Here is a 24,885-nt window from a genome sequence, read left to right on the forward strand (position 1 = left end):
GCACCGTCACAGGATTCAGATGGTAATTTCTTTATTCATAAAAGATTTAGGGTTACCAAATAAATCCTTATTGTACTTATAATCCATCTACCGGTAATAGACTCCTGACTTGACTGGCAATGAACATCACAACATAACAGAAGCAAGCAGTGTTCTTGAACGTCATGTTATTGAAAGGAGGTTGGACGTGACCGATCAGAGCTGCACTTAGAAATACCAACACTATGACGTGATGGATCCAAGGGACACAAATGAGCGTTTTATACAAGTACCTGCTGTGTCATTTACCAGACTGTGATATACGTATGATTCCTCAATATTTTCTTCTCTGCAGAGCTGTAAAGTTTACAGGGTCTGTTAAACAGTATTCATGTTGCTGCAAATAGATTTCTAGAATGGAAAGTTATACAATATTCTAATTTATTTTCTCTATCAATTCCTACAATCTTACAACCATTTAAAGGGAGTCTGTCAACAGGGGGAAGCGTATTAAACCAGAAACACAGATGGGTCAGGCTTACCTGAATGTAATGCCTTTCCCCTCAATGCCTTTTTTGGCAAGATATTCATATATTTTACAATATGCAATTGAGAGATCTGAATGGAGCCTAACTGTGCTGCTGGTCTAATATGCTTCACTCTCTTTAATAGTCCTTGTTTCCTTCCTTCGGGCCTGCTGCTGAATGCACTATTATGTAGTATATACACCTGTATAATAACCAGAGAATTAATGACTGCATGGGGCTTCCGGAGAGTGTGGATGAACCTTAGCGGTACTATCAATGTAACAAGCTGTGTTCCTGTGCGATCATCACATGCATAGGAGGGATTTTATGTGCTGAAAGTAAACAATCCAGATTCCTATTGAATGACAGCAAGCAGGGATCTTAAAATGAGAAATTGAAGCAGAAACTAAGCTGAAATATGTCACTTTTTACGTAGACATGCCATGTGTTTGCTGAAACCAAGATACCCTTGAAAGAACTCTTTAATGTGGCCAATATACTTTGATTAGACAGATTACTATGCAAGCAAGAGAGAGATCGGATCATAAGAGGGCCAGCAGGTTCCCACTCAAGTTACTACAGTGGAACTTCAGCTTATTCATGTGACAGAATTATCAAGTCATTCAGATATTAATCAGGATATATAATTTTTTCTTTTTTCACTGTTGTGATTCTGCACACAGGCAGAATGTGGTTCAGAAAATCCAGACTATATTGATGTATTTCACAGACCGAATCTGGTTGGGAGGCAAAGACTCCAAATCTATGCTAAGAGTCCCTGCCCCCACACCGTTCTGTTCTTCTGCACTGTATATAGTGTGACAGAGCCACAGGTAGGTATGGATTTCCCAGACTGTATCTGCCCATGTGTAGTAGGCCTAAAAGTATCCATATGTCAGCTTCTTACTGCTACTTCTTATTACTACCCTTTTAACTGCAGCTATGGGTCTATTGCTGTACCTGTAAGCCTCACTAGGTAACAGCCCATTCTTACATCAAAAGCAATGTAAGGTCACAAAGTGACAGGTTGGTATTGGTGGCCAGCTAGTTGGGAAAGCATATGCAAGACATTCACAAATTGCATATTTGGAAGCGAAAACCAGAGAAAACGTAATAAAGAGTTAAAGTTTTGTCAAAAGAGTTAGCATCTAATGAGTCTAGGTACTGCGACATGACAATCACAAGAAATCCAATGTTAGATTTTGGTTGCAGGTCACATGCGACTTTCACTATATAGCCCTAGCCATATAGTTTCAAAGGGTTGCATTTTTTTGTTTGTTCTGCTTTTGTCCACACTTACTCCAAGGCCCGGGTCACATCTGTGTTAAAGTTTTCATTTAGGGACTCTGCTTGAGGACCCCCTGAACAGAAACCTATCTGCATAAAAAAGCAGTTACCTAAGGACACTCGCAGACCCCTCAGACTATAATGTGGTCCATATAGTTTGTGCACCAAAAATGCTGCTTGCAGGATTTTTTTCTCCGCATATTTTGTGGATAGGGGAACAGAATGGCCTGAAGGCAGATGTGAACAGAGCCTTCGTGCAATATTCTGTACTGATTAACTTAATATATTTATAGCAGTCTGGGCTCTATTTTTCTGACCCCAAATCTAAATTGTTACAATCTGGCTGTTACTACTAGGGGGACGTAGGAACTTACTGCTTACTATATTATTATGAAATACAATATGTAAACATTTTTCCCCTAGTGCTGTATCAAAGCAGCTACAGTTTAAGGCTAGGGATACTTGGCATGACAGTCTGTGCCTATCGCACAAGTTTTCTTCAATCTGATTGTAAATATACAGACAAGTTGCTGGCATCTTCCACTTAAGTCTGTACTTAAAAAAAAAAAAAAAAAAAAAAAATTGCATGTTCCCTTGTGACCAATATGCAACAGTTTGGATATTCTGTTCCGTTCCATTGCACCATCTTTGCATTGCTTTATAAGTTTGTGGCCACAGCGGTCGTTGCTGCTCCTATTAAAGGCCTCTATACACCACTATGATTGGTTTGGGAGGCATTTCAGTACCTGACAGACTCCCTTTAATAAGTTAACACTATGGCTACAAATGAGGGTTGAAGCTCTGTATTACAGAATTATCGCTCCATTATACAGAAATCAATCAGAACACATTTGCAGCCTGTTTAGATGGAAACTGTGTAGTGGTGGACATTCACTTTAAGGAGGTAGCTATCTAAGTTCTCTCCATCCAAAGAGCAGGACAATACCAACCACAACAGCTAGTAGAATTTTTACTACAGAACAACAAGTTTAACTTAATTTCTATCAATGTGATTCCCACCAGATATCGCTGTGTGAACACTCACTAGGCACTTTGATGTGATCAGACACGAGAGTGAGCGCACGCCTTTAGAATACAGTCTAAGTCTCATCATTGTTATATAGAAGATCTGCAATAACCACACAGGGAATATTTTTTTTGTAGAAAGGCTTAGATGATTTCACTTTTACTGAGCATACTCCATAGACACAGCACAGGACCTCATTTTACTCTGGAAATGTGGCAATTACAAAGATCTAAATGACATTTCTGTAGACTATTGGTAGAATAATCCAGAACAAGTCAAACAATTGATTCTGATCCGTTGTTGATGTCAGCATCTGCTTTTCTAAGGCTTTTCTAGGTGTCTATGGCTCTATTCACATCTTGGCATTGCCTTGGTTTTGTAATTGACCGTGTTTGTCAAATATTATTGATAAATGACAAGTTGGCCACGGATTTTCAATCTATTCAACTGAACAGTCTTATTCATCTTATGAAAATCACAACACGCGTAGATGTGAATGAGCCGTAATGAATTCTAAATGGGTTTGTATAAAGTAACACAATCATTCACGTTGCTTACTTGGATTTACAGCAATTACAAATATAATAAAAAATAAAAGACATAGAACCTTGTCTAGTTTCTGTAGGAAACCTGTCAGGTAAAAGACAAAGTGTTGGTTTTTGAAGGGGTGAAAACAAAGTAAAAAGATGACGGGTCATTGCGTCTGTCGTGTGGTTGCTCCTGTGGCTGGGCAAGGCTTGGCTCGCTTGAACGTGAACTCTTTGGCTTGTCTGGGCCGATAAGTGACCATATCACAAAAGAACGTAAGGATTAGTATAAGTGTTGCTTCCATGTCTGATCCAGGCTCCATTAGTCCAAGCCCCGCTGCTTTGTTAGCTAGAAACTAACCACAGGTTGTCTTTCCTTAGTGCTGGCAGAGAGATTGGCTGACTCTGCTTTGATACAGCCGCCAAAAGCATAAGTGGCTTTGTGCTCAACGAAGTCATATTATCCAGCATGACAGCCAGAGTCTGATGTGACGACACTCAATGCTCTACATCTTACAATCCCATACCTTATGGGTTTGAACTTCCTTGCATGTCCAAGTCTGTCTCAGAAGAGCTGGAGTCCGAGTCTATATCCACAGTCTCATGCCGGTGTTTTTCCCGAACTCTCTGATGGATAAGTTGCAGACGACTGAGAAGATGCTGGTAGTCAAAAAGTCCTCGCTTTTCACCAAATGGGTCCTAGAACCAGAGCAAAAAACTATGTGAAATGCCACCAATACAGTGCCCAACCAACAACAGGTTTTGTGAGTCTCATAATAACATCCAAGTTAATGTTTATCTAAAGGAGCCTTCACACGCAGTTTATGCTCACTCATTATGAACGTAAAACTCGTTCAGAGTGAGTGGCGTTAAAACAGATCCCATTGATTTCTATGGGTGCCGGCATACGAGCGTATCACATTGAAAGCAATAGGTAAAAAAAAAAGCCTCCCATTGATTTCAATGGGGAGCGCGCGCATTCCGGCACCCATTCAAGTCAATGGGATCTGTTTTTTACGCCGCTCACTCTGAACGAGTTTTACGTTCAGAATGAATGAGCGTAAACTCTGTGTGCAGGCTCCCTAATTCTTTACAACTTAAAAGGAGTCACCAGTGCCACCAGAACAGGCCCTAATGATCTATAAGTCAGGTGGTCATGGTTCACCTAAATAAAACACTTTCTGCTTCATGATCAATGTCTCCATTGTTAAAATATTAGCTTTTTTTTTTTCCTCCATTGTTTAGTTCAGCAATGATATCGCTGTTGCTCTCCCGCACCAAAGTGCTATGCTTTCCAACACCCAATTCCTCCCTGTTATGATTAACATGTGTGCTGCCGGGCCCTGTCAATCATAGCAGGAATATCATCAGATGAATGGAAGAGAAGAGGCAAAAAGAGTGATGGTCCAAAATAAAAGCCTTTATTTCTTTGGATTGACACATGATGCATTTCAGTATCCCTTTCTCAAGCGTGTATATAACAAATGATGGGTACCGGGCGCTGCGCGCGCACACACACACACCATAAAACTGGGGACCCCCCCAAAAAAAAGAAAAAAAAAAAAAAAAAAAAAAAGTGGTAGCCCCGCCCACTTAGGGCCACAGGTTAACATTTGAAAGTACACTTTACATAGATGTATGATATGAGATGTATGATAGGGTCAATTGTAACATGATTTTCTTTTCTGCTTTTGTAATTATGATTTTCTCTGTATCATAGCAGGGAGGTAGCTATGTGATGAATGCAACAATGACACCCTTGTTGCACCAAACAGCTCATTAGCATATCAGGAGAAAAAGTGTGTTTCTATTTATGTTAACACCAAATATCTCGCTGTTCGTATAGTTTAATAGGAACTGTTTGGGTTGACCAATTACCTTTAAAGGGGTTGTCCCATCACAAGGATCCTATCTATACTGCTTGATAATGTGGATGTAAGACTTTTCCTAAATACACTGCTTCAGCAAAACTGCTTTGTTTGTCCACTATCTTACTTTATTCAATTCTTTGTGGCCACAGCCCTGACCTAGCTGCTCATGAGGAGCTAAACGGCAGGTTGCATGTGAAACCCCGCCTACCAAATGATGCAAGAAACCAGGAAGAAAGAAGATTTTACAGCAGTAAAGACTGATGAGTATGTGAGGTGGGAATACCCCTTTAAGGCCTCAGACTAAGACTGTATTCACATGACTAAGTCTCACGCACGAAAAACAGTCCTGGTCCAAGTCGTGTTGCCTAGAATGTGTGAAATGCACTCACTGCATCATAAATCACTCTGAAGCAGTGAGTTCAATTCAAACAGCAAATCTCAGTCCAGAAAATTCAGACAATACGCAACTGTTTTCCCAGGCGGGTCTCAGTTGTCTGAATTCAGACTTAGTTACTTTCTTCCAAGAACAGCACCAAATTCACTCACAGGTTGTCTGTGGTTTGAATAAAAACCCATATTTGTGCAATGATGTTTGCATACAATTGTATAGAGACTTTTTATGCTTTGCAAACACAGATGACATGCCCTGACCAACACTTTGTGATATGTGAGAGGTATCTACATTATGTATTGTAATTCAGTAATTCATCACGCATGTAAAGGAATATTTCTGATGAACCATTTTAACAAAAGGGATGGCAGGAACACAGTCCCTTTAAGGCTAAGGTCCCACGTTGCAGAAATGCAGCTTTTTTTTGTTGCAGATTTTGCTGCGGTTTTTGGAGCCAAAACCAGGAGTGGATTGAGCAGAAGGAAGAAGTATAAGAACTTCCTTTATATTTTCCATTACTTTTGTACATCTTTCTATGTATTAACCATATGTCTCCTGCCGGACATGAACACCATAACTCACCTGCATGCTTTGTCCCTGTAAGTGAAATCTATCCTTGCAAACCACTTCATAAAAGTCATAGTATTCCAAGAAGGATTTTTCCATTACACTCCTAAAAGGAAAGAAAGTCAATGAGATAAGCATCTCCTCTATGGCAAAATATTAAACTGGACATTTGCAGCCTGCATACATTTCACAAGAGGAAGGACACATGCACGCGACCGTAGTGGTGTTTACAGTCACTAAAAATGGATATGTGTTCTGCAAAATATGTCATCTGTAATCACAGATCCACTAAAATACATACAAGCTTATACTATATTCTTATATGGTTGAGCCTGTGCTGCAAACATGGACAAGAATATCCATATTTTTTAGATGTTTTCTACAGCCCAGACACTGATATGTAAAAACTGTAGACATATATATAAGGCCATAGAAATGAATGGTTATACTAGTTGTACTTAGGGATTGGTAATTGTGGATAATATATGGAAAACATTGTATGCATGGGGCCTACCAAGCATACAGCAATATCCTCAGCTTCAGTAGTCTTAGGGTTGGTTAACACTAGCGCTTGTATTCCGTCCGCAAGGAGTCCGCATGGAGACCCCCCCCGGATGGAATGCAATTGCAAGCGATGTGCAGTTACGCACACGGAGCCTATAGACTATAATGGGCTCCGTGTGCTTTGCAAGCACATCGCTTGCGATTGCATTCCGTCCGGGGGGGTCTCCCTCTGGATGCCTTGCGGACGGAATACAAGCGCTAGTGTGAACCAACCCTAACTGAAGGATTGGACATTAAATATGTCAGATCCTCAAGTAGTTAGTTTACCAATGGGCAGCTTTACTGTATAGAAGTGATATGCTCATCACCTATGCACAGCGGTGCAATGACACTGTGAGCTGAACCGACAGGCACCCCAAGGTAAGTGGACTAATAGATGACAAATCACTACAATTCCACATGGGGGAAGAGATAAGGAAGTCATTACATGTTTTCTCACATAATAATTCCAGCTCGTGTTCGTTGATCGCTCATCAGTTAATAATAACCATTTCTGTTCAGAGCACTGTGTCAGCTCAGTAAGATATAAAAGAGGAGAAGTAAAGCAGCCATATTGGTGATCACTGAGCATTCACAGCAAGAGCTACAGCGAAAAAATGCTCAAGTGATTTCACAGAAAATGAAAACTCATAGACATGCTATTCAAGTCTCCACTGTGGTAACCCTTCCCCCCAAATAAGAACGAATAAGGGGTCTGATTGCATAAATCCATCTATAGCATTAAAATAAAAAAAAGCGACATTTGTCTGAAAGTTTTAGGCTAGTGGCATAGTATAGGTTTTTAAATGTTTTTAGTACTGTTTTGGCAAAAAGTCACAAGTCCAGACATTACAGGTCAGCATTCATTTATTTTTTTAAAAAAAAATGTTGTTACACAATTGACCGGCATATTCCTTGCCAGTTGTGATAACCCCTCGTCTAATTTATGACAAGGTATAGACTCTTGATAATTAGGCACATCCTCCCACAGTCTGTGCATTGATACGGAAATCTACACCAAAAAAACTGGCAGGGCGATGGCTCCATTTTTTTTTTGTTAATGTGGTGAGGGCAGTGAATAAACTCCGCTTGGAACAATTTTTGTGGCATTTTAGATTTGAAAACCTATCATTTGCAACTTTTTTATGCTACTTTGCCCCTGGGTCTGCACAAAAAGTGACTGTCAAGGGGCAATATGGTGGCTCAGTGGTTAGCACTGTAGCCTTGCAGCGTCGGCGTCCTGGATTCGAATCCCGCCAGGAGAAACATCTGCAAGGAGTTTGTGTGTTCTCCCCATGTTTGTGTGGATTTCCTCCCATTCTGCAAAGGCATACTGATAGGGAAAGAGAATGTACATTGTGAGCCCTATATGGGGCTCATAATCTACATAAAAAAAAAAAAAAGTGACTGTCAAAAACATGCCAAAAAAGCACAAACATTCCTGGCATTTTTAAGGCAAAAGAGCAGGATCCCACAGCACTGCCTCATTTGTCAGGTGTCCTTTGGAAAAGAAAAGTGGGCAACGCTACACTTCTCCTTTTCACTAGTCTGGTAAATCTCCTCCATCGTCAGAATTGTTGATATCTGAGATACAAAACACCAAGGGGTGCGGCTAAGGAGCCAAAATACTGCAAGGTGCGAGTACATCTAGTTAGACTTGTAGAACAGGCATCCCCTTCCAATTTATTTTTCGTGCAACATATTTTACGTATTTTGTAGATTGAGTAAAAATGTAACAAACATGTTGCACTTGATCGGTGGTCCTTATAGCGTCCTACAAGGGCTATGGGCAATGTATTTAATGTATGTACAAGATATCTCAGGAGAGCTTGTGCTAACATGTCAGCGCATCACCTACCGTAAGGCCTCAGGACACTGGCACTTTCCCTCCAGCATTTCACATACTGCCACTCTTATGGTCTCATGACGAATGCATTCATTGTAGTTCTTGCTGTCTCCTGAATGTCTTTCCTAAGAATGAGCACAGAGTAAGTATTACAAACATAGTCTAGCTTTATAACATGAAGAAATAGGTAGAAAGATTACCGAAAAAATCTAATACCTGCTCAAATCCAGGCTCATTGTGATAAGGGTTCTCAGTCATCAGGGACTGGATGGAGATGAGCACTGAGGACAAGCTCTGAGCTGGACTCCAGGCAGGTCCTGTCCAAGTACTGGTGGAAGAAAACAAACAGTAAAGAGTCTGACATAGGCTAAGCCACACTGGAACTCATACAGTAGCTCTGCCGCTGCAGACTGTTTATGCAATACTAGACTATTATCTATGCCAAAGAGAAACAGAGGAAAGTCACAGTGCAGTCACAAGCAGCTCCTTACCCAAGAATACTCAGACAGACTTTGCCATTACGATAAAAGTTGGGGTTAAACCTCACAGTATTGTTACCAGTTGTCATCAGTTTAACTCGAGGGGGATGAATTGGATAATCTGGGGGGCACCGGAACAAGAACAAGAAGAAGCCGCCTTCATAAGGTGTATCGAATGGACCTGTAATAAGTGCGTGGATCTGCAAGTAAGAGTTTTTATATTACTAGTAAGAATTAAGCAGTAGATCAGACATATGAATGGCTTTAAGCTGTAAAAAAGTTGGACATTATATAAGCATATACCTACCTCTCATCCACATATAGAAATACACCATATAAAGCTGCCAACAATCAAGTATGTATAGTGTGGAGCAACTCCCTATGTGTAAAACCCGCAACCTGTAACTTCACAACCACTAACTTAGGATGGGTTCACACCAGCCCTGGCTCCCTGTTCAGGAATTCCGTTCCCCTCACCGCCTGAAAGCAAGCAGTGCTTTTCTCTCTGCATTTTTCGCCCTTTTCAGGCAGAAACCAGTCGGACCGCATAATAATCTATGGGGTCCATGGGTAACCGCTTTTTTTTTTAGGCGGATTAGATTTTTGTTTAGGGAGTCCCTAAGCTGAATGCAGATGTGAACTTAGCCTAACTGTGATTTAGTGTGCTTATCCTAGGGCTGCGTTCACACGGCAGTGCTTCGTCAGTGATTTTGTTCAGTGATCGTGAGCCAAAATTAAAAGTGGAGACTACACAGAGATCAGGTATAATAGAAATATTTGTACCTGTTCTTTGTTTTTAACCCACTCCTAGTTTTGGCACACAGTTACTAATGTAAATCACTGACCAGACACTGACCATTTGAAAGCAGTCTAAAACTACATGCACATGACCATGTGCATATGACTGGTCCGTAGTGAAACACATGATGACATCCATGTGTCGCCTGTACGTCTATGGAGCTGTTTATTTCATCCAAAGCACGCAAGCTGTAAGATGGACAGGTATAGGTCCTGTCCCAGGCTCAGTGCTGCATAAACAGGTTTGTGTATGGGGCCATAGAGAGGAATGGGTTAGTGAGCTAACCATGCAATAAAAGCTAGCAAACTGACAAAGCAAACAATGATGTGCATTGAGTCTAAGGCTAAGGCACTACATAGTGGCCGCAGAAAAAAAGCACTGCGGGAAAAAATGTGGCGGAAACGCTGGTTTTCCTGCATCGCTTTTCCCTTTGTGGACTTTCTGCTTCAATTATACCTATAGAGAAACCGTCAGCATTTCTACAGGTATAATTGACATGCTGCAATTTCCAAAAACACAACGGTTTTGGAGATTGCAACATTTCCACTGCACGTATTTTTCTGCAATGCTTGAATGGGATTCACTAGAATACTTAACATTTTTCAGGGGCTGTAAAATGCAGAATTTTTTGCCACAGCATTTACGCCACATAGGGCCCCAACCTAGGAGTTTTCAGATTAGAAGCTATGGCAGGTCTCTAAGACACACTATCATTTCCTGATCTGTGGATGTTTGAATCCTCCAGGATTCCTTACAACAGAGCTGGCGCAGTTAGGGCTAGTTCACACGTGGGCAAAGGGGAGTTTTTTGACAGCGGATTTCGCTTCAAAATCAGCCCCTTTACAATGGAGTCCTATGTGAACAGCTAGCTTTTTTTTTCCACTAGCTTTTTTTTCTGCTAGTTATTTTTCAGCTAGCAGAAAAAATAAGCGACATGACCTCTCTTCAGGCGTTTTCCGCCTGAAGAAAGCAATAGAAATGAATGGGAGGCAAAAACCGCGCGGGAAAAAAAACGCTAGCGGTTTTTTCAGCCCATTCACTCATATGGGAGGGGAAAACAGCCTGGCTTTTTTGGAAGCGGTTTTTACCAAAAAAAGCTCCAAAAAAAGCTTGGCAATGTCAAAAAAAAGCTTCCTAATTAGGAAGCGGTTTTTTTCAGGACCAAAATAAGCCAGGAGGTTTTTACGTGTGAAATAGCCCTTAGGTATGTGCTGCAGCGCCTTCACAGCAGAGCCACAATAGGTGTTTGATCAGTTCCCTTCACAGGAGATAACCAGAAGCCTCTCTGACCAGGAAAAAGAAAAAACTTTTGGAAACCCAGTCCCTTCATTCTCAGTGCAGGTCCCAGAGGTCAAACAATCACTGATTACAACCTTATGGCATATCCTAGTGAATAGAAATCACCCTCTACTGAATCCTGTGCACATAATTTTAAAGAATTCCGTTTTTCATAAATTTAGTGGTGGAAGCATGGCACACCATCACCTATAGAAATAAATGTCCCCGTAAATAAAATCATATACATTCCCAAATAGGAAAACAGGGTGCATGAAGCTTGAGAAATGTCAATTATTAGAGCACAACACATGGAGTGACTTGCTGAATCCTATGTACATGCAAGGGCCATAGCCACCTATAGATACAGAGTAACTAACAGAGAAGACAGAGTGTTTACCTTTGTCATGTCATGGGGATCTGGCACCACAAACATACCAGGAGGCGGCTCTTTATATATTGACATAATGTCCCTGAGAAGAAACAAAAAGAAAATTTACTGCACTGAACAACAAAAGGCGTGCAGACAAGAAAGCATTAAATAAGATGTTAGGCATATCTAGCTTCTCTTCTTTCTGCAGCTGGATGGTGGGATGAGGTTTGGAGGATAAGAATTAACCCGACCCCCACCTATTGTTAGGATATCCCGTGAATGTGCCATGTATGCCTGAGATGACACTAGCCCTTTAAATGTAACGTGAAAGTGAAACTATTCTAGTAGAGCAGAACATTTCCTGGTATTTTCAATAAGCACAAAAGTATCCTCAGTAACAAGTGGGGGTGGAAGGGGAATTCACTGACATGATGTAACTAACAAAGGAAAACATCCTATGCCATTATGAAAGCAGGGCATACAACATGGGTTCCATAGGCCTAAAATACTCCTCACACCTCCATTGTGGCCTCTGTTTATAATGACGCAGTACCACAAGTGCCCACCAAACCCTCCCTCAGAAGTTACAATGTGGCCAGTCAGGATTCTATTCATTTTACTAGAAAACTAGAGTTGCTGTATTCCTATTGCCAGGGACATAACTAAAGGTTCCCAATCCAGCTCACCAGAAGGCAGGAGATAAACATGTTGTCCAGGGTTGAGGTTTCTATGGCCTACCCTTAGCTATTTATGGCGTATGATCGTTGGGAAGCCAACAGTCGGCCCCCAGACTGCTCAACAGCTTCTGGCACCTTGCCTACACACAATACAAAGCTCCATCTCCTGTACAGCCATCAGGCGCTGTCCACGTCAGCTCATCTCCCACTGGTACAGCATAAATGTAGTATCAGTAATGGAACTTATAAAAATTAAACCCATAACAAACATGCGAACAGAGCCCAATGTTTACAAGTGACTGAAGTTACAAATGAGACAAACTGCTCCCTGGATGTAACCCACATATCCTGTACTTATGGCCACCACCACAAACCTCTCTTCAGCAGTACCTGGGATTGGACTACAGGGACATTAAAAGGGAAGAAGGAAAATGTATTAAAATTGATACACAAATTGCAAAAAAAAAAAAAAAAAAAGAAAAAAGCAGCACATGCCATGGTGGCCGTGAACTCGGTTTATTCTCTGCTTTACTATTTTTTGCACCTCACTAGACAATCCTGAAAATATCTATATAAAGAAAGGGCTAAGGCTGTGGTAAATACACCAGCTGTATGAATGGCAAGTGCCGTCCTTCTTCACAAAATATTGTAATTCAGTAAGCCAGCCAAGAGACGTAGAAGGAGTAGAAAAGTTTCTAACATGTCTACTATGATGCACCAAGTTTATCACACACTGTGATCCACTACGAAAGATGCATTTGGAGCAGTTTCTGACTATTCTACTTGTATCCTATCTAGATATATAGGATAGTACTAATAAAGCTCCCCACCGTGTCTAAAACACATCACGTACAACAATGTTTTGGCTCATTTGCATGTTACAGAGTGAGAATCTTCTTTTGTTCCATCTGCATGATCTGATGATCAGCACAGCATGACCAGGCTTCACCGCAGAGAAAATGAGAGTTTCTCACTATTCTGCCTTTCAGATTTGGTTATGAAATAGAAAGAAACTGGGAAGTTTCTTTAAGCTGCGCAGGGTGCAAGTGAACTGTATATAGGTTTCTTGTATGGGGTAGCGTTATTATCTCGAAGTGTACTTCTAGTATCAGAAACCTGTGACACGTCATTCCCTGTGGTCAATGTGAATCTGGGTGTAGAGACATCCACAGATTGCTGTGCCCCTTTAGTTTGCTACATTCTCCTTGGAGCTGTACAGTGTGTATAGAATCACATACTTTCAATGAGTGCATACATGGCTAACCCTGCCATTCTGATTCAGCTAGAAAGAACCAATCACAATCAAAGGGGCAGAGCAATTAATGGGGGTCTCCATCCCTAAGATCAAAATGTCTGATAATTTACTTTGAGATTTCAAAGGTTTCCTGAAACTGCAAGTACACTTTAATAGATTGCTATCGGTCCCGATTCAACTACTTTTACACATGCTGGTTGCTTGCTTGTGTTTTTCTTGGTGTTTTTTCTACACCATGTCTTACGTAAGAACTGGATTTTATATCAAATCACTCTGTGGCATGTCACAGGTAAATATTATCCACAGGCCAGGGGATAAGTGTCCAAATGCCCAGGGGGCCCCCAGTGATCTGGAGCACAGGAATCTGAAAGTACCCTTAAAGCCTTCTTGTGAATGAAGCACCAGTGCGTTTGTGTGTCCAAAAGTTCATTGACTTCTATAAAGCTGCCAGGGCTGTAATCTTCCACCCCCCCCCCCCCCTGATCACTGAGGACAATCACGCCTCCAGAGATCACACAATTATCCCTTCTTTGAATAGGAAATGTGTGTCCATAACGGCACAACCCCTTTAAACAACGCTGGAATGACAGATGCATTCACTCCGGTGTAATAAATGTGACAGAAGATTTCTTTAGTCATGTTTGTTTACTCTCAGATGGAAGAAATAGTCTTGCATTCCTATAAGTATTCCTATAATTCTAAGAGGAGTAACAGGACAAGACACAGAGGTAGGAAAAGATGCTAGCCTTGGAGAGCGCATCATCACTTATTTTATGGAAGTTCCATAGACATGAATGGGGAGAGCCAAGGCTCTGAGCACTGTACTTTGCACTCGCTTCTGCAAGGCGCCCTGTTCTGAGAGGTGGGACCCGTATTTATTGGACATTTATAGCATATCCTGCAGATATGTCATACATGTCCCAGACCGGAATACCTTTTAATAGAATTTTCCTTAGAAAAAAAGAAAAATTCCCAAAATAACAAACCCGCCATTTATTATTATAAACTGCAGTAGTGACATCACAGGAACGGTTTGTCACTGGTTGGCCACTGAAAAGACATCTCAGGAGCCTAAGCAGATGTGATGTGGCAGAAGACTGGAGCAGGAAGGAAAGGCTGGCCATGCTCATGTTTCTCCAAGAAACCCCTTTAATAGTAGCCATTATTCTTGCACTCTGGGTCCCTGTGGGCAGGACTGAGAGAATGGAACCATCTTCGATCTCCAGCCCCGCCCACAATGGTGCCCCCTGTATACAGGCTGGATGACCCTCTGTCTCTCACCGCTTGATCCGCAGCACACACTGCGCTGACGCCCTCTCGTTGTCCCAGTCAGCACTGGCTGTTGGATCCCACACGGATGAGGTTGTAAGGTGTGAGGTACCGGGGGGCTGGAGGCCGCTGAGGTGAGGGACCATCCCTCCCCCAACCGCCCCCTGGAGAATAATCGCCTCCGCCGCCGGACTCTCCGCCATTCCTTTTCACTCTTGCTTCCGGGACTCCGGAGCAGCGAGACGATAGCACAGAGAGACTTTCACTGTCATAGAAACGCCAGCCAGACAATCTGTTTACTTCCGCCGGAAACTGGACCATAGAGTCTATGGGTGTGCTAGAGCGACCTGTTTGCCAGCTGGTGCTGACTTCCGGCGGAATAAGCTGGGCAAAACCGTGTTTTGTCGCATGCTAGACGGTAAGTGGCCATCTTGTTGGTTGTGATAATGGGAGAAAGCCTTGAGCACAGGCTCAGCAGGACTTGTCTAGTGGTTTGCACATGACTCTGCAGCACCTGCTAATATAGCATATGGTTAGTGTAAAAGAGGTGTTCTCCAGTAGAACTGTATGATAGCTATATAATGGAAAGTATGGTGCAGTACCAGATTGCAGTGGATGACACCATCTTATAATGTGTCCTTCAGGTTATGTAGTGTGAACAAAGCGTAACTTTACAAAACACTATTGCAATGATAATTCAGTTTAATGTGGTATTCTCTAGCTGGACTGGTGTCTCTGCTTAAATAGTGAGTGTCTGGTACTGGAGATAATCCCCCTTCAATTGAATGGTATGAGCCACCTTAGAACAGGCAGACATTTATAACAACCAATGTTACATTCTCAGAGATCCCTCTATTAAAGGTGTTTTCCAGGGACTTGAAATTAACTTACCTGGTCCCTGCGTTTCTTGCACCTGGATCTGGAGGTTGGGGACCGTTCCTGACCATGGGTCATATGATCGGAATCAGGCACAGGTCTCTGGGGTCGCTTCGTCCCCATACCCTCACCTATTGGCACAGGTAAGTTACCTGTTCTATAGGGACTGGCTTTACTATAGTCCAATGTTTCTCTTTTCAGACTCTGGGCACCCTTGTAGAGAAAAATATATCCTCAGGGCACCACTACAAAATAATTAAGGACAAAGATAATATTGTTTGCAGTCTTCTTCCTAACCAGAGTGTTGCGACACCCGGCAGGTTTCAAAGACACCATTGTTGGGAATAATTGCTATAGTCAGTCAGCCTGTGCAAGCAGCAGAGGAGAGAGGGGGGACGTGCGGATTCTGATCCTGTAATCCAGGTAGCCCAGGTACAATTGCAAAAAATACTGGGATCAAGTAAATTAGTTTCAAGCTACTGGACAAGTCCCCTTTTATTTACTCTCCCTATGTGGCCACTTTTTAGGGATCATGAAAACCATAATGAAACATTAAATTACCTGTAAATGTAAGCAGCTCTTGTGATCCGAATCTTTCCCAGTGACCCATTTTGTGGAATCTCTTCAAGGTAACATCAGGAAGGTGGAGTGCAATCCCCCTTCTGGAAATGTGTCTTTATCCCTTCAGATGGTCAGCACAGCCTGGATGACATTGGGAGCATTCTGCACAGAAGATGGCCAGCAGCCCTTTGGAGGAAGCATACCATGAGCCCCAAGCTCAGAGCAAAGACCACAGCGTGGACAGTGATAAACCTGATGAGCACATGGATCACACCTATTCAGTGGGATGTGAAATCATAGAATGTGATATCCCTTACTCTGCTCTGAGCCCTGATACAATTGAACTTAGAAAGAAAATCCGACGCTTACATCGACGAGCACAGAGGCAGAAGCATAAGATTAAGTGTATGAAACAACAGATTAAACAACTAAGGGCTACCACATAAAGATGTGCAGATTGTGGGATAAAGTAATAATCCAGGAGGCAGCCATTGTTTTGGACTTCTTGACAGAAATTTATATTGAGGAACACTATGATCAGCCTCCCCACAATCCGAAATGGGTTTTACATGGAGCAGCAATTTTACTAAACTGAACTGCTGAGTGAGATAAGTTGGAATTAGAGTACCTGTAATTCGACAGACAGACATAACTTAAAAGCAATGTATTGCCAACGTTCTCAATTTATTAATTTTTTTTTTAATTCTATTTTTTGTACATTAAGGGGGCTGCCATCTGACCTGATCTTTTTCTCTGCTCTGTTTGCAACATTTAGTTTCATGTTTATAGGCAGCAATAGACTAGAGTTGACTCACTGTCTAAGCCTAGTTGCAGACCATGTGTCAGTGTATCTCCATCATCCGTGCCGTATTTTTGCAAAAACAGTGTGTCATCAGTATGTGATCTTAGTTTGCGGATCCGCAAAAAAAAAAAAAAAAACCCACAGGAGGCATTTAATGATATCCCTAGCTTGTCTGCAAATACGGACTGCACACTGATGACACACTGAGTACATGCATGTGCCGTCTGTGGTTTTTATACTCCCATAGGTTTCTCTGGGCGAGTTCGTGCCGCAAACACTGAACAGAATAGGACCTGCCATATATTTTGTGGTGTGGACTCACAGGGACCGCACACTGATCCTTGGAAATCACAGTCATGTGCATGGGCCCATAAAAATGAATATGTCATTGTGCTGGGATAAACACAGATAGCACAATGATCTCACCCATGGTCGGTCGTCTGCAAGGGGCTTTAGGGAGAGTTTACTAGACAAACTCTGTGCAAAGAGGGGGAAGAGATTACCTGTGAAATCATTTGTCAGTAGTCGATGCAATAATGGTTCAGTGGTGTTCTCTTCTATTGCACTCTTGTCTTGGCTGACGAAAAATAGATAACAGCTGCAGAGAAAACCACTAAAGAACTAGCAAGTGCCTATTATACTTAGGAGTATTGAAGGATATAGTGACCTAAAAAATGATCAATTCTTAAAAATATGCTTAACATAAAACTTAATAAATAAGTTGTTACTGGTGGCACATATTTCCTTTAAATCTTGTGAACTGGTAATCAATACATGTAAAGAGCCCAATACTTAAACAGTCTGCGGTTTAAAGGGAGTCTGTCAGGTACAAACTGTGCCAAAGCTTAAAGGTAAAAAACGTTTTATACTGTCACTGCTATTGCACCCCTTGCGCCAGTGCTGTTCTTCTCTGAAGGTAGAGCAGTACACCTCCGCTTCAGTGCCCATGCCCTATACCACTGCCACTTGTGCAATGGAACCAGACTGTACGGTCTCAGCTTCACTGAAGAACTGCACAGGCTTTGGGAGCACCATAGATGAGTCTGACAAGACTCATTGGACTCCTCTCTAGGTAAGTATAAAGATTTATGTTTTTTTAAAATGCCAGCATGGATAGATTTAAAAAAGGAGATATTTGGGACACTAATTCCCCCCAGTCTAGGAGTGTGGGTGTTTAGTGTTCCAAATTGGCTTGACAGTTTTTCGTTAAGTATGAAGCTGAGTGGTTTTTTTTTTAATATGTCACCTTATGATTTTCAGCAAGTGTAGCATTGTTATGGATGTTTTTAACCACAATTGAATAAATGTTTTGGACAAGGAGGTTGACAAGTCCCTTGTAATTATTTAATACATTAATCTTAAGGTGAAGCTGAGATGCCACTGCCATATCCTGCTGGCGGCTCATATCTACTGTCAAAAAAGATCAAATGATCGTTGACATTCAACATGCATTCATCCTCATCTGATAGGCTGCTCCGACATATATTAGATTCAGAATTACTGAATGTTGCTGATATACGGTATATATCTAATAATAGTGGCCATCTTAATTCACTGTATCACATTTCAAAGGAATCTTTTATAAATTTGTATATCCCAGGAACAACCAGCAGGGGTCACACACACACAGGGGATGCCTTTTACAGACCTGCACATCTGTGTAACGTGTCTTATGAGCTCTAGTCACATGAAGTTTCACTATTGTGTAAGGACAATTATACATTTTATTTATATAGCGCCAACATATTCCGCAGCACTGTACAATTTATAGGGTTCAGATACAGACATACATAACAAAGAACGTCATTTCACACAATGGGACTGAGGGCCCTGCTCAAAAGAGCTTACAATTGAATTATAATTGAATTTATATTTGAAATTAATTGCAACTGGGCAAAAAAAAATGAATTAAGTTATGGAGCCCACCCTCCAGCATGCCCCCGAAGTTAGACCTTCTGCCTTTGTAGGTACTTTTTTTTTTTTTTTTTTCTTTTTCTCTTTTCTTTTCTTTCAGGTCTGTTTAATCCTTGGCCACACCGAAGAAGATGGCTGAAGCAACCACAAAGTTGAAAAAGGCCCTAAGAAGTGCTCCGTGGATTCCAAAGGCCCTCAGCGTCCTGAGCTGGTAGAGGCTGCTGTGGCCCTTTCTTTCTTCTTTTTTTAAAATGTAGATTGTGAGTCCCATATAGGAATCACAATGTACATTTTACTTTTTTGTCCTATCAGTATGTCTTTCTAGAAAGGGAGGAAATCCCCGAAGAACATACAAACTCCTTGCAGATGTTGTTCCTGGCGGGATTGGAACCCAGGACTCCAGCACTGCAAGGCTTCAGTGCTAACCACTGAGCCACCATGTTGCCCCTATGCTGTGGCCCTTTCTGTGCGGCACTTCCAGGTGATCAGCCCAGGGCAGCTTATTATTGAGGAGCACACCCAGGTATTTATAGGTCCTGACTATCTCAATGCCTGTCCCCTGAATTTGGGGCACTCCTCTGCTTACTAATGTCCACCACCATCTGCTTGGTCTTCCCCGCATTAATCCTGAGGTGGTTTCGCTGGCACCATTCCAAAAAGTCATAAAATACCTATAAGGAAAATGCTAGTGTTTATGCAGGTAGAATTGACATGCTGCAATTTAAAAAAAAAAAAAAAAAAAACTCAGCTTTTCCACTGCAGATTTTTTTTTTTTTTCTGCAATGAGTGGATGGGATTATCCAGAATCCCATCCACTTTTCAGGCACTTCAAAAAGGTATTCACATCTCTATTTTTGGCTATATCCATCGAATATGGCCTAAATACATGATTGATGTGGCTCTGGGCTCTGCAAATGTCCTCAAGAACAAGGGGACCTGTCTTTTTATGAAACTGCAGAGGGGACACACATAGATGTGTCTCTCTATTCACTTGTACAGGAGTTATGGAAATATCCATGTCCACGGTGCTCCGTTGTCTCCCAGCGTGGTCCAGCCCTGCTGCGCCGCTGTTTTTTTCCAAAGAAGCTGCATAAGGAAAAGGACAGGCGATACCATAGCACTAAGGATATGTGAGTACGGGTTTTTTTTTTTTCTTTGTATTTAACTTCCCCTGGCCTAATGTTACTTTTTTTTTTCTTTCAAATCCTGGACAACCTCATTAACTGTGGCTTTATCCTATGTACCAGGATCATTTAAGGAATTTTCTAGGACTTCATATTAATTACTTCACTTTAGATTAGGCCATTGTAATGTGACTTGGCAATCTGACACCCAGGACCCCTGCATATCAGCTGTCTGACGAGGACGCAGTGCTGTGACTTACTTGTGCGGATGATGCAATGTTGATTTGTCGCATGGTACAGCAGAAGCTCGGCCCCATTCAAGTAAAGGGGGTTGGGCTGCAATATCAAGCAAGGCCCCAATGTAAAGTGATTTTGCATCACAACAGCATATGGTGTCACAAGACTTGAAATGCTGAGAAGAAACAGAAGGCGGCCATACATGACAGCACGTCAGAGATATGGACCAAGCAGACCTCAGAGCTTCAAAACGACTAAGAAATAGTATATGTCGCAATGCACAAAAAGAGCACGCCACTATTTATAGTTAGGTTTATATAGACGTTCTTTTATTATGAATCAACCTTTGGAGTTTTTAGTGGAATATGAATTATATAAACAAGTAAAACAGAATCACCTGTAAATATGAGGAAATGAGATTTCTACTACTCTATGTATATAGTATACCGTAGCATAACCATTTCAACATTTAGACTTGAAGACCAGTCACGCTTTGGAGTGTCTATTCTGCTTTTTAGGTATTAGCCCTCATACATATTGCCATATTGCAATTCTTTGTCCTCATACAGCACCATAAAAAAATGCAGCCATAATATAACACACATACATGTTTATGAGCTCTTGCTATACTTAGCTACGCTATCAATTTTTTGCAAGATTTTTGTCAGGTCCTAGATAAATTTAAGTGGAAAAAAAGTGTTTGCATTGTTTCTAAGTGAAAATAGCTGTCTGGTAAGATGGATGCAGAGACACAGGATTTTACGTACTAAAGCCCTTTGGGGGTCTACATGTTGAAAACAAACCCAAGCAGTTAGTTATACCAATATAGTTAGCAAATAAGTCACAAAGGATGAAGTCTGGATATTAAAGTGTACCTAAACGTTCAAAGAACTGTTGATTTTCTTGCAGAATTAGTTTCATTAATAAATTATATCATAGACTTTGTTCATGGGTTTTGGCTCCTTAATATGAAATCTTACCTTGATAACTCCTTTCTGTCCCCCTGTTTTTGGCAGCAGATTTGCTGAGTAATATAGAAGGTATAATACAGAGAAGCTGGAGCTGCAAGGGTTCACTTCAAACACATCTCAGACGTTGTAAAACGTAGAACTGTAGTTCTGGTGTTGTATGAGATATGAGATTCTGCTCTATTATATAACCTAAAGAAGCATCCTACCTTTATTATTTCCAGAGATATATAAAGCATCTGCATATAACTAAATATGCAAATCTTTGGCTTTGTTTTCAACTGAAGAGGTTTCTGAAAATACATTCATTAACGGAAAACCAATGCACTCAGGAATGTCAGATGTCATAACTTAGTATACAGTTATGTCTCAAGCAGTTATGTAAGTGCTGACAGCTGTGATTTGATTACAAACTGGATATTGCCACAAGACAGCTTAAGGATGAAGCCACACTTTGCGGAAACGCAGTTTTTTTTGTTGTAGATTTTGCTGCATTTTTTGAGCCAAAGCCACGCATATATAAGCAGAAGTATAAGAGGGTCTGTTATATTGCCTATTCTTTTTGTAGCCATTCTGTCCTATATACTGTATAAGCTCTCAAAGGTTACTTTAGGGTAGTGTACCTCTTATTTAATCCACTGACCAGCATAAGCAACTCCTACAGTTTTGTCCACCATCCAGACAAAGTTGGCATCTTCATTATACACCTGTGTCTTTCTGGACCATTCCCAGGCACTTAGCAGAAGGAAATTTGGTGTCTCCGTGCTATTTACGTGTCCTGCCATTGACAGTCAGCCACCAATGCCTTTGTTTGCAACTTTGTGTAAACTTGAACTGCTAAGGACTGGAAACATATATTGTCTTGAGCAACAAATCCAGATTGTTTGAAATCAAATGACAGTCTGATTCAAGTCTAGAGACTTTGTGGTGGTGAAGCAATTGTTTTGGTGTGATGATCTGGGGGGGCATCAGATATGACAATTGATCACTCCTAGTAATGGTACACGAGACACAATATGTGCAGGACGTCCTGCAGCCGCATATCCTGCCTCTCATGGCAAGGCGTCTACATAGAATTTTTCCGAAAATCAAAGCTCATTCACACACATCAAGGGTTCCCACGAATACCTCTGCCAGATGCAACACTTCCTTGGCCAGCCCAAGGACATGGACAAGGACCTCTAGCTTCAGCCTCTCTGTATTACACCCACAGTAAGAAGCAATGAGGATATCTGCTGCCAGTAATGCAAAAGAATACAGAGGGGAAAGAAAGTGGATTTCAGGGCAGGACTTCATGGAAAGGAGCCAAAATCAGTTATTAAAGTATACTACAAAAATGACACATGCTGGCAGGGAAGCAAAAGTTATTTTCAACTTTAAGGATAAAGTTGCAGAGCATTTATATACCTTACAGTATTTATCTAAAAATTTGGCAGTCCATTCTGGATCTTAAGAAAGTAGCAACATATACTTGGTGAAGCAAGGGGTCTTAGTGCCTCCAATTTCAAAGTCATCTCTTCTTCTTTCCTTCCTGGGAACATAACATTTTTACTAATATACATAATAAAAATTTGCAGAGATTTCCCCTTAGTGGTGACAGTCTTCTGTCTTGCAAGGTTGCCAATGCATATGACAATTGCACACTATGCAAATGATGCTCAAGTGCAATGGGTGTGCTCCACGACAGAAATCTGTTTAAAGACCGCATATACATATTTTCTATGTACATTGTTGCACATTTGTATATCCCAATTTCATTCCCTATGTCTTTATTTGCTGTTTTTAACTAAGTTTACAATTCATGTTGCTAGGGTCAACACCATAGGGTTATAGGTTAAACTTGATGGACCTGCGTCTTTATTCATAGCAAGTATGTAAAGTTTGTTGTATTCAAGGAGGCGATGTAAAATGTATATTGTTGAGCGGAGGTGTATACATCCTATGCCCCTCTGAATAAAGTTATGAACTGCTGATGGTGAGCGCCGCTGGCTTTCTTCTGCTAATACTGGCTTATGGATGCTGCCACTGGTCTGCTGAGCAACACGGGTTTATGCAAGTAGGCCATGTGTGCCAATCCATGAGGTTTGTGAGGTCACAGCAGTACTGATCCCAATACTTTGTAGTGATCTACAATATCATTCCTAGATTAATATTTTTATCACAAGTCTTTAAGTCTTCAGCATATCACTTCTACAACTAAAGCTACTCTATATTTTATGTGAACAGCTAGAGATGAGAATATGATTATGGCCTGACTTCATCAAAATCATGACACATCACATGATCTTCCAATATTTGACGTTCATGAGACATAAAAGTTTCAGAACATATAGGACACTGTAAAGGACTTGATGGCTGTCTGCTTGTAGAGCTTGTGGTTGATCCATACTGAAATGAGAAGACATGATATAGGAGAATGATCTCAGAGCATATGCTGAATGGGTGTACATATGTTTATATGGCCCCAGCCAGCCAAAAGAGTGTCCTATCTAATCACACATAGAAATACATGAAGGGACAGCACAAAGACCTTTCTAATGATTTTTTTTACTCCTAGACCTGTGACAGTGACAAGGGGGCATCCTCTCCTCCAAGAGGAAAGAACATTTCACCAGCAACATAGACAGAGATTCTTTACTGTAGGAGCAGTGAGGCAATGGAGCTCTATGCCACAGGGAGTGGTGATGGTAAATTCATTGTGCAAGTTCAGACGGGACCTGGATGTATTTCTTGAACTTAAAAATGTTACCGGTTTTAGACTTTGGCAAACATAAGTTGATCCAGGGTTTTACAGCGATTGTCAGATTGGGAATTGGAAAGAAATTCCCCTGAATTTCTTCCTCTGACATAGTGCAATTGGCATCACTCCCATGGGTTTATGGTTTGTTTTTGTATTTTTTTTTACCTTCCTCTGAATCAACACCATAAGGGATTCTGGGTAAAAATATATGCAAATCTATTCTCCAGGATGTAATTAGGAGAACAGTGCCTCTGTATGCTGCCCTCTAGGGGCAGCCCCCTTAACATCATGCATGACTCAGTTAATAAACCTACTAACATGATGCGGAGGTTATTGCCAAACTAGTATTTCTATTCCAAAAGGAACAGATTCCCAGCTATGGACAGTGCTGTTTCGGTCTTTTGGACCTCCCCAGCATAGCGCAGGGATACTAGTTTGGCAGAGTGAGAGACTATAGATGAGGGTCAGGGGATAATCATACACATTAGGAAGAGTGTGTGCCTACATAGGCGTACGGAGACTTACAAGTCATTCCTGCTCCGCTAGGGATTCTGGGTAAAAAAATAGGCAAATCTATTCTCCAGGATGTAATTAGGAGAACAGAGCCTCTGTATGCTGCCCTCTAGGGGCTGCCCCCTTAACATCATGCATGACAGTTAATAAGCCTATTGACATGATGCGGGGTTTATTGCCAAACTAGTGAGGGAGTTATAGGTGGGACCCTATGGACCTGTGTCTTTATCCAACTTCATCTACTATGTAACTCCATGCAGATGTTACCTTTGGTCCAATTAAAACCCAGGACCTCAACTTTGCAAAGTAACAGTGCTAACCACCGAGTCCAGATATGCATGTAATACTGTATTATTTATTCTAACAATTACATATTATAATTCTACTTCAGGGAAAATATATGGCCAGCAGCAGATTACTGATCTGTAGTGATGAGCTGAACAATATATCAAATTCAA

General features: G+C 41.3%; 2 protein-coding genes across 2 annotated transcripts in view; both read right to left on the reverse strand.

The window, feature by feature from the left end:
* Positions 1 to 28: 28 nt before the first annotated feature.
* UBE2Z (ubiquitin conjugating enzyme E2 Z) lies at positions 29 to 14,911 on the reverse strand. Its single transcript, XM_075278377.1, has 7 exons — positions 14,705 to 14,911; positions 11,519 to 11,591; positions 9,057 to 9,244; positions 8,782 to 8,893; positions 8,578 to 8,690; positions 6,192 to 6,282; positions 29 to 4,046 (listed from the first exon to the last, which is right to left on the reverse strand). Exons 1-7 carry the CDS (start codon positions 14,893 to 14,895, stop codon positions 3,876 to 3,878), a joined length of 939 nt encoding a protein of 312 aa, XP_075134478.1. The 5' UTR covers positions 14,896 to 14,911; the 3' UTR covers positions 29 to 3,875.
* A 5,597-nt stretch (positions 14,912 to 20,508) lies between these two features.
* The window catches only part of CALCOCO2 (calcium binding and coiled-coil domain 2), a 49,931-nt gene continuing 45,554 nt past the window's right edge, over positions 20,509 to 24,885 (reverse strand). The window contains exon 19 of the mRNA XM_075278290.1: positions 20,509 to 23,562. Within this exon, the coding sequence (XP_075134391.1) occupies positions 23,419 to 23,562 (144 nt within the window). The 3' untranslated portion in view covers positions 20,509 to 23,418. The remainder of the gene's footprint in view (positions 23,563 to 24,885) is intronic.

The sequence above is a fragment of the Leptodactylus fuscus genome, chromosome 6 (assembly GCF_031893055.1).
Source record: "Leptodactylus fuscus isolate aLepFus1 chromosome 6, aLepFus1.hap2, whole genome shotgun sequence".
NCBI classification, from domain to species: domain Eukaryota; kingdom Metazoa; phylum Chordata; class Amphibia; order Anura; family Leptodactylidae; genus Leptodactylus; species Leptodactylus fuscus.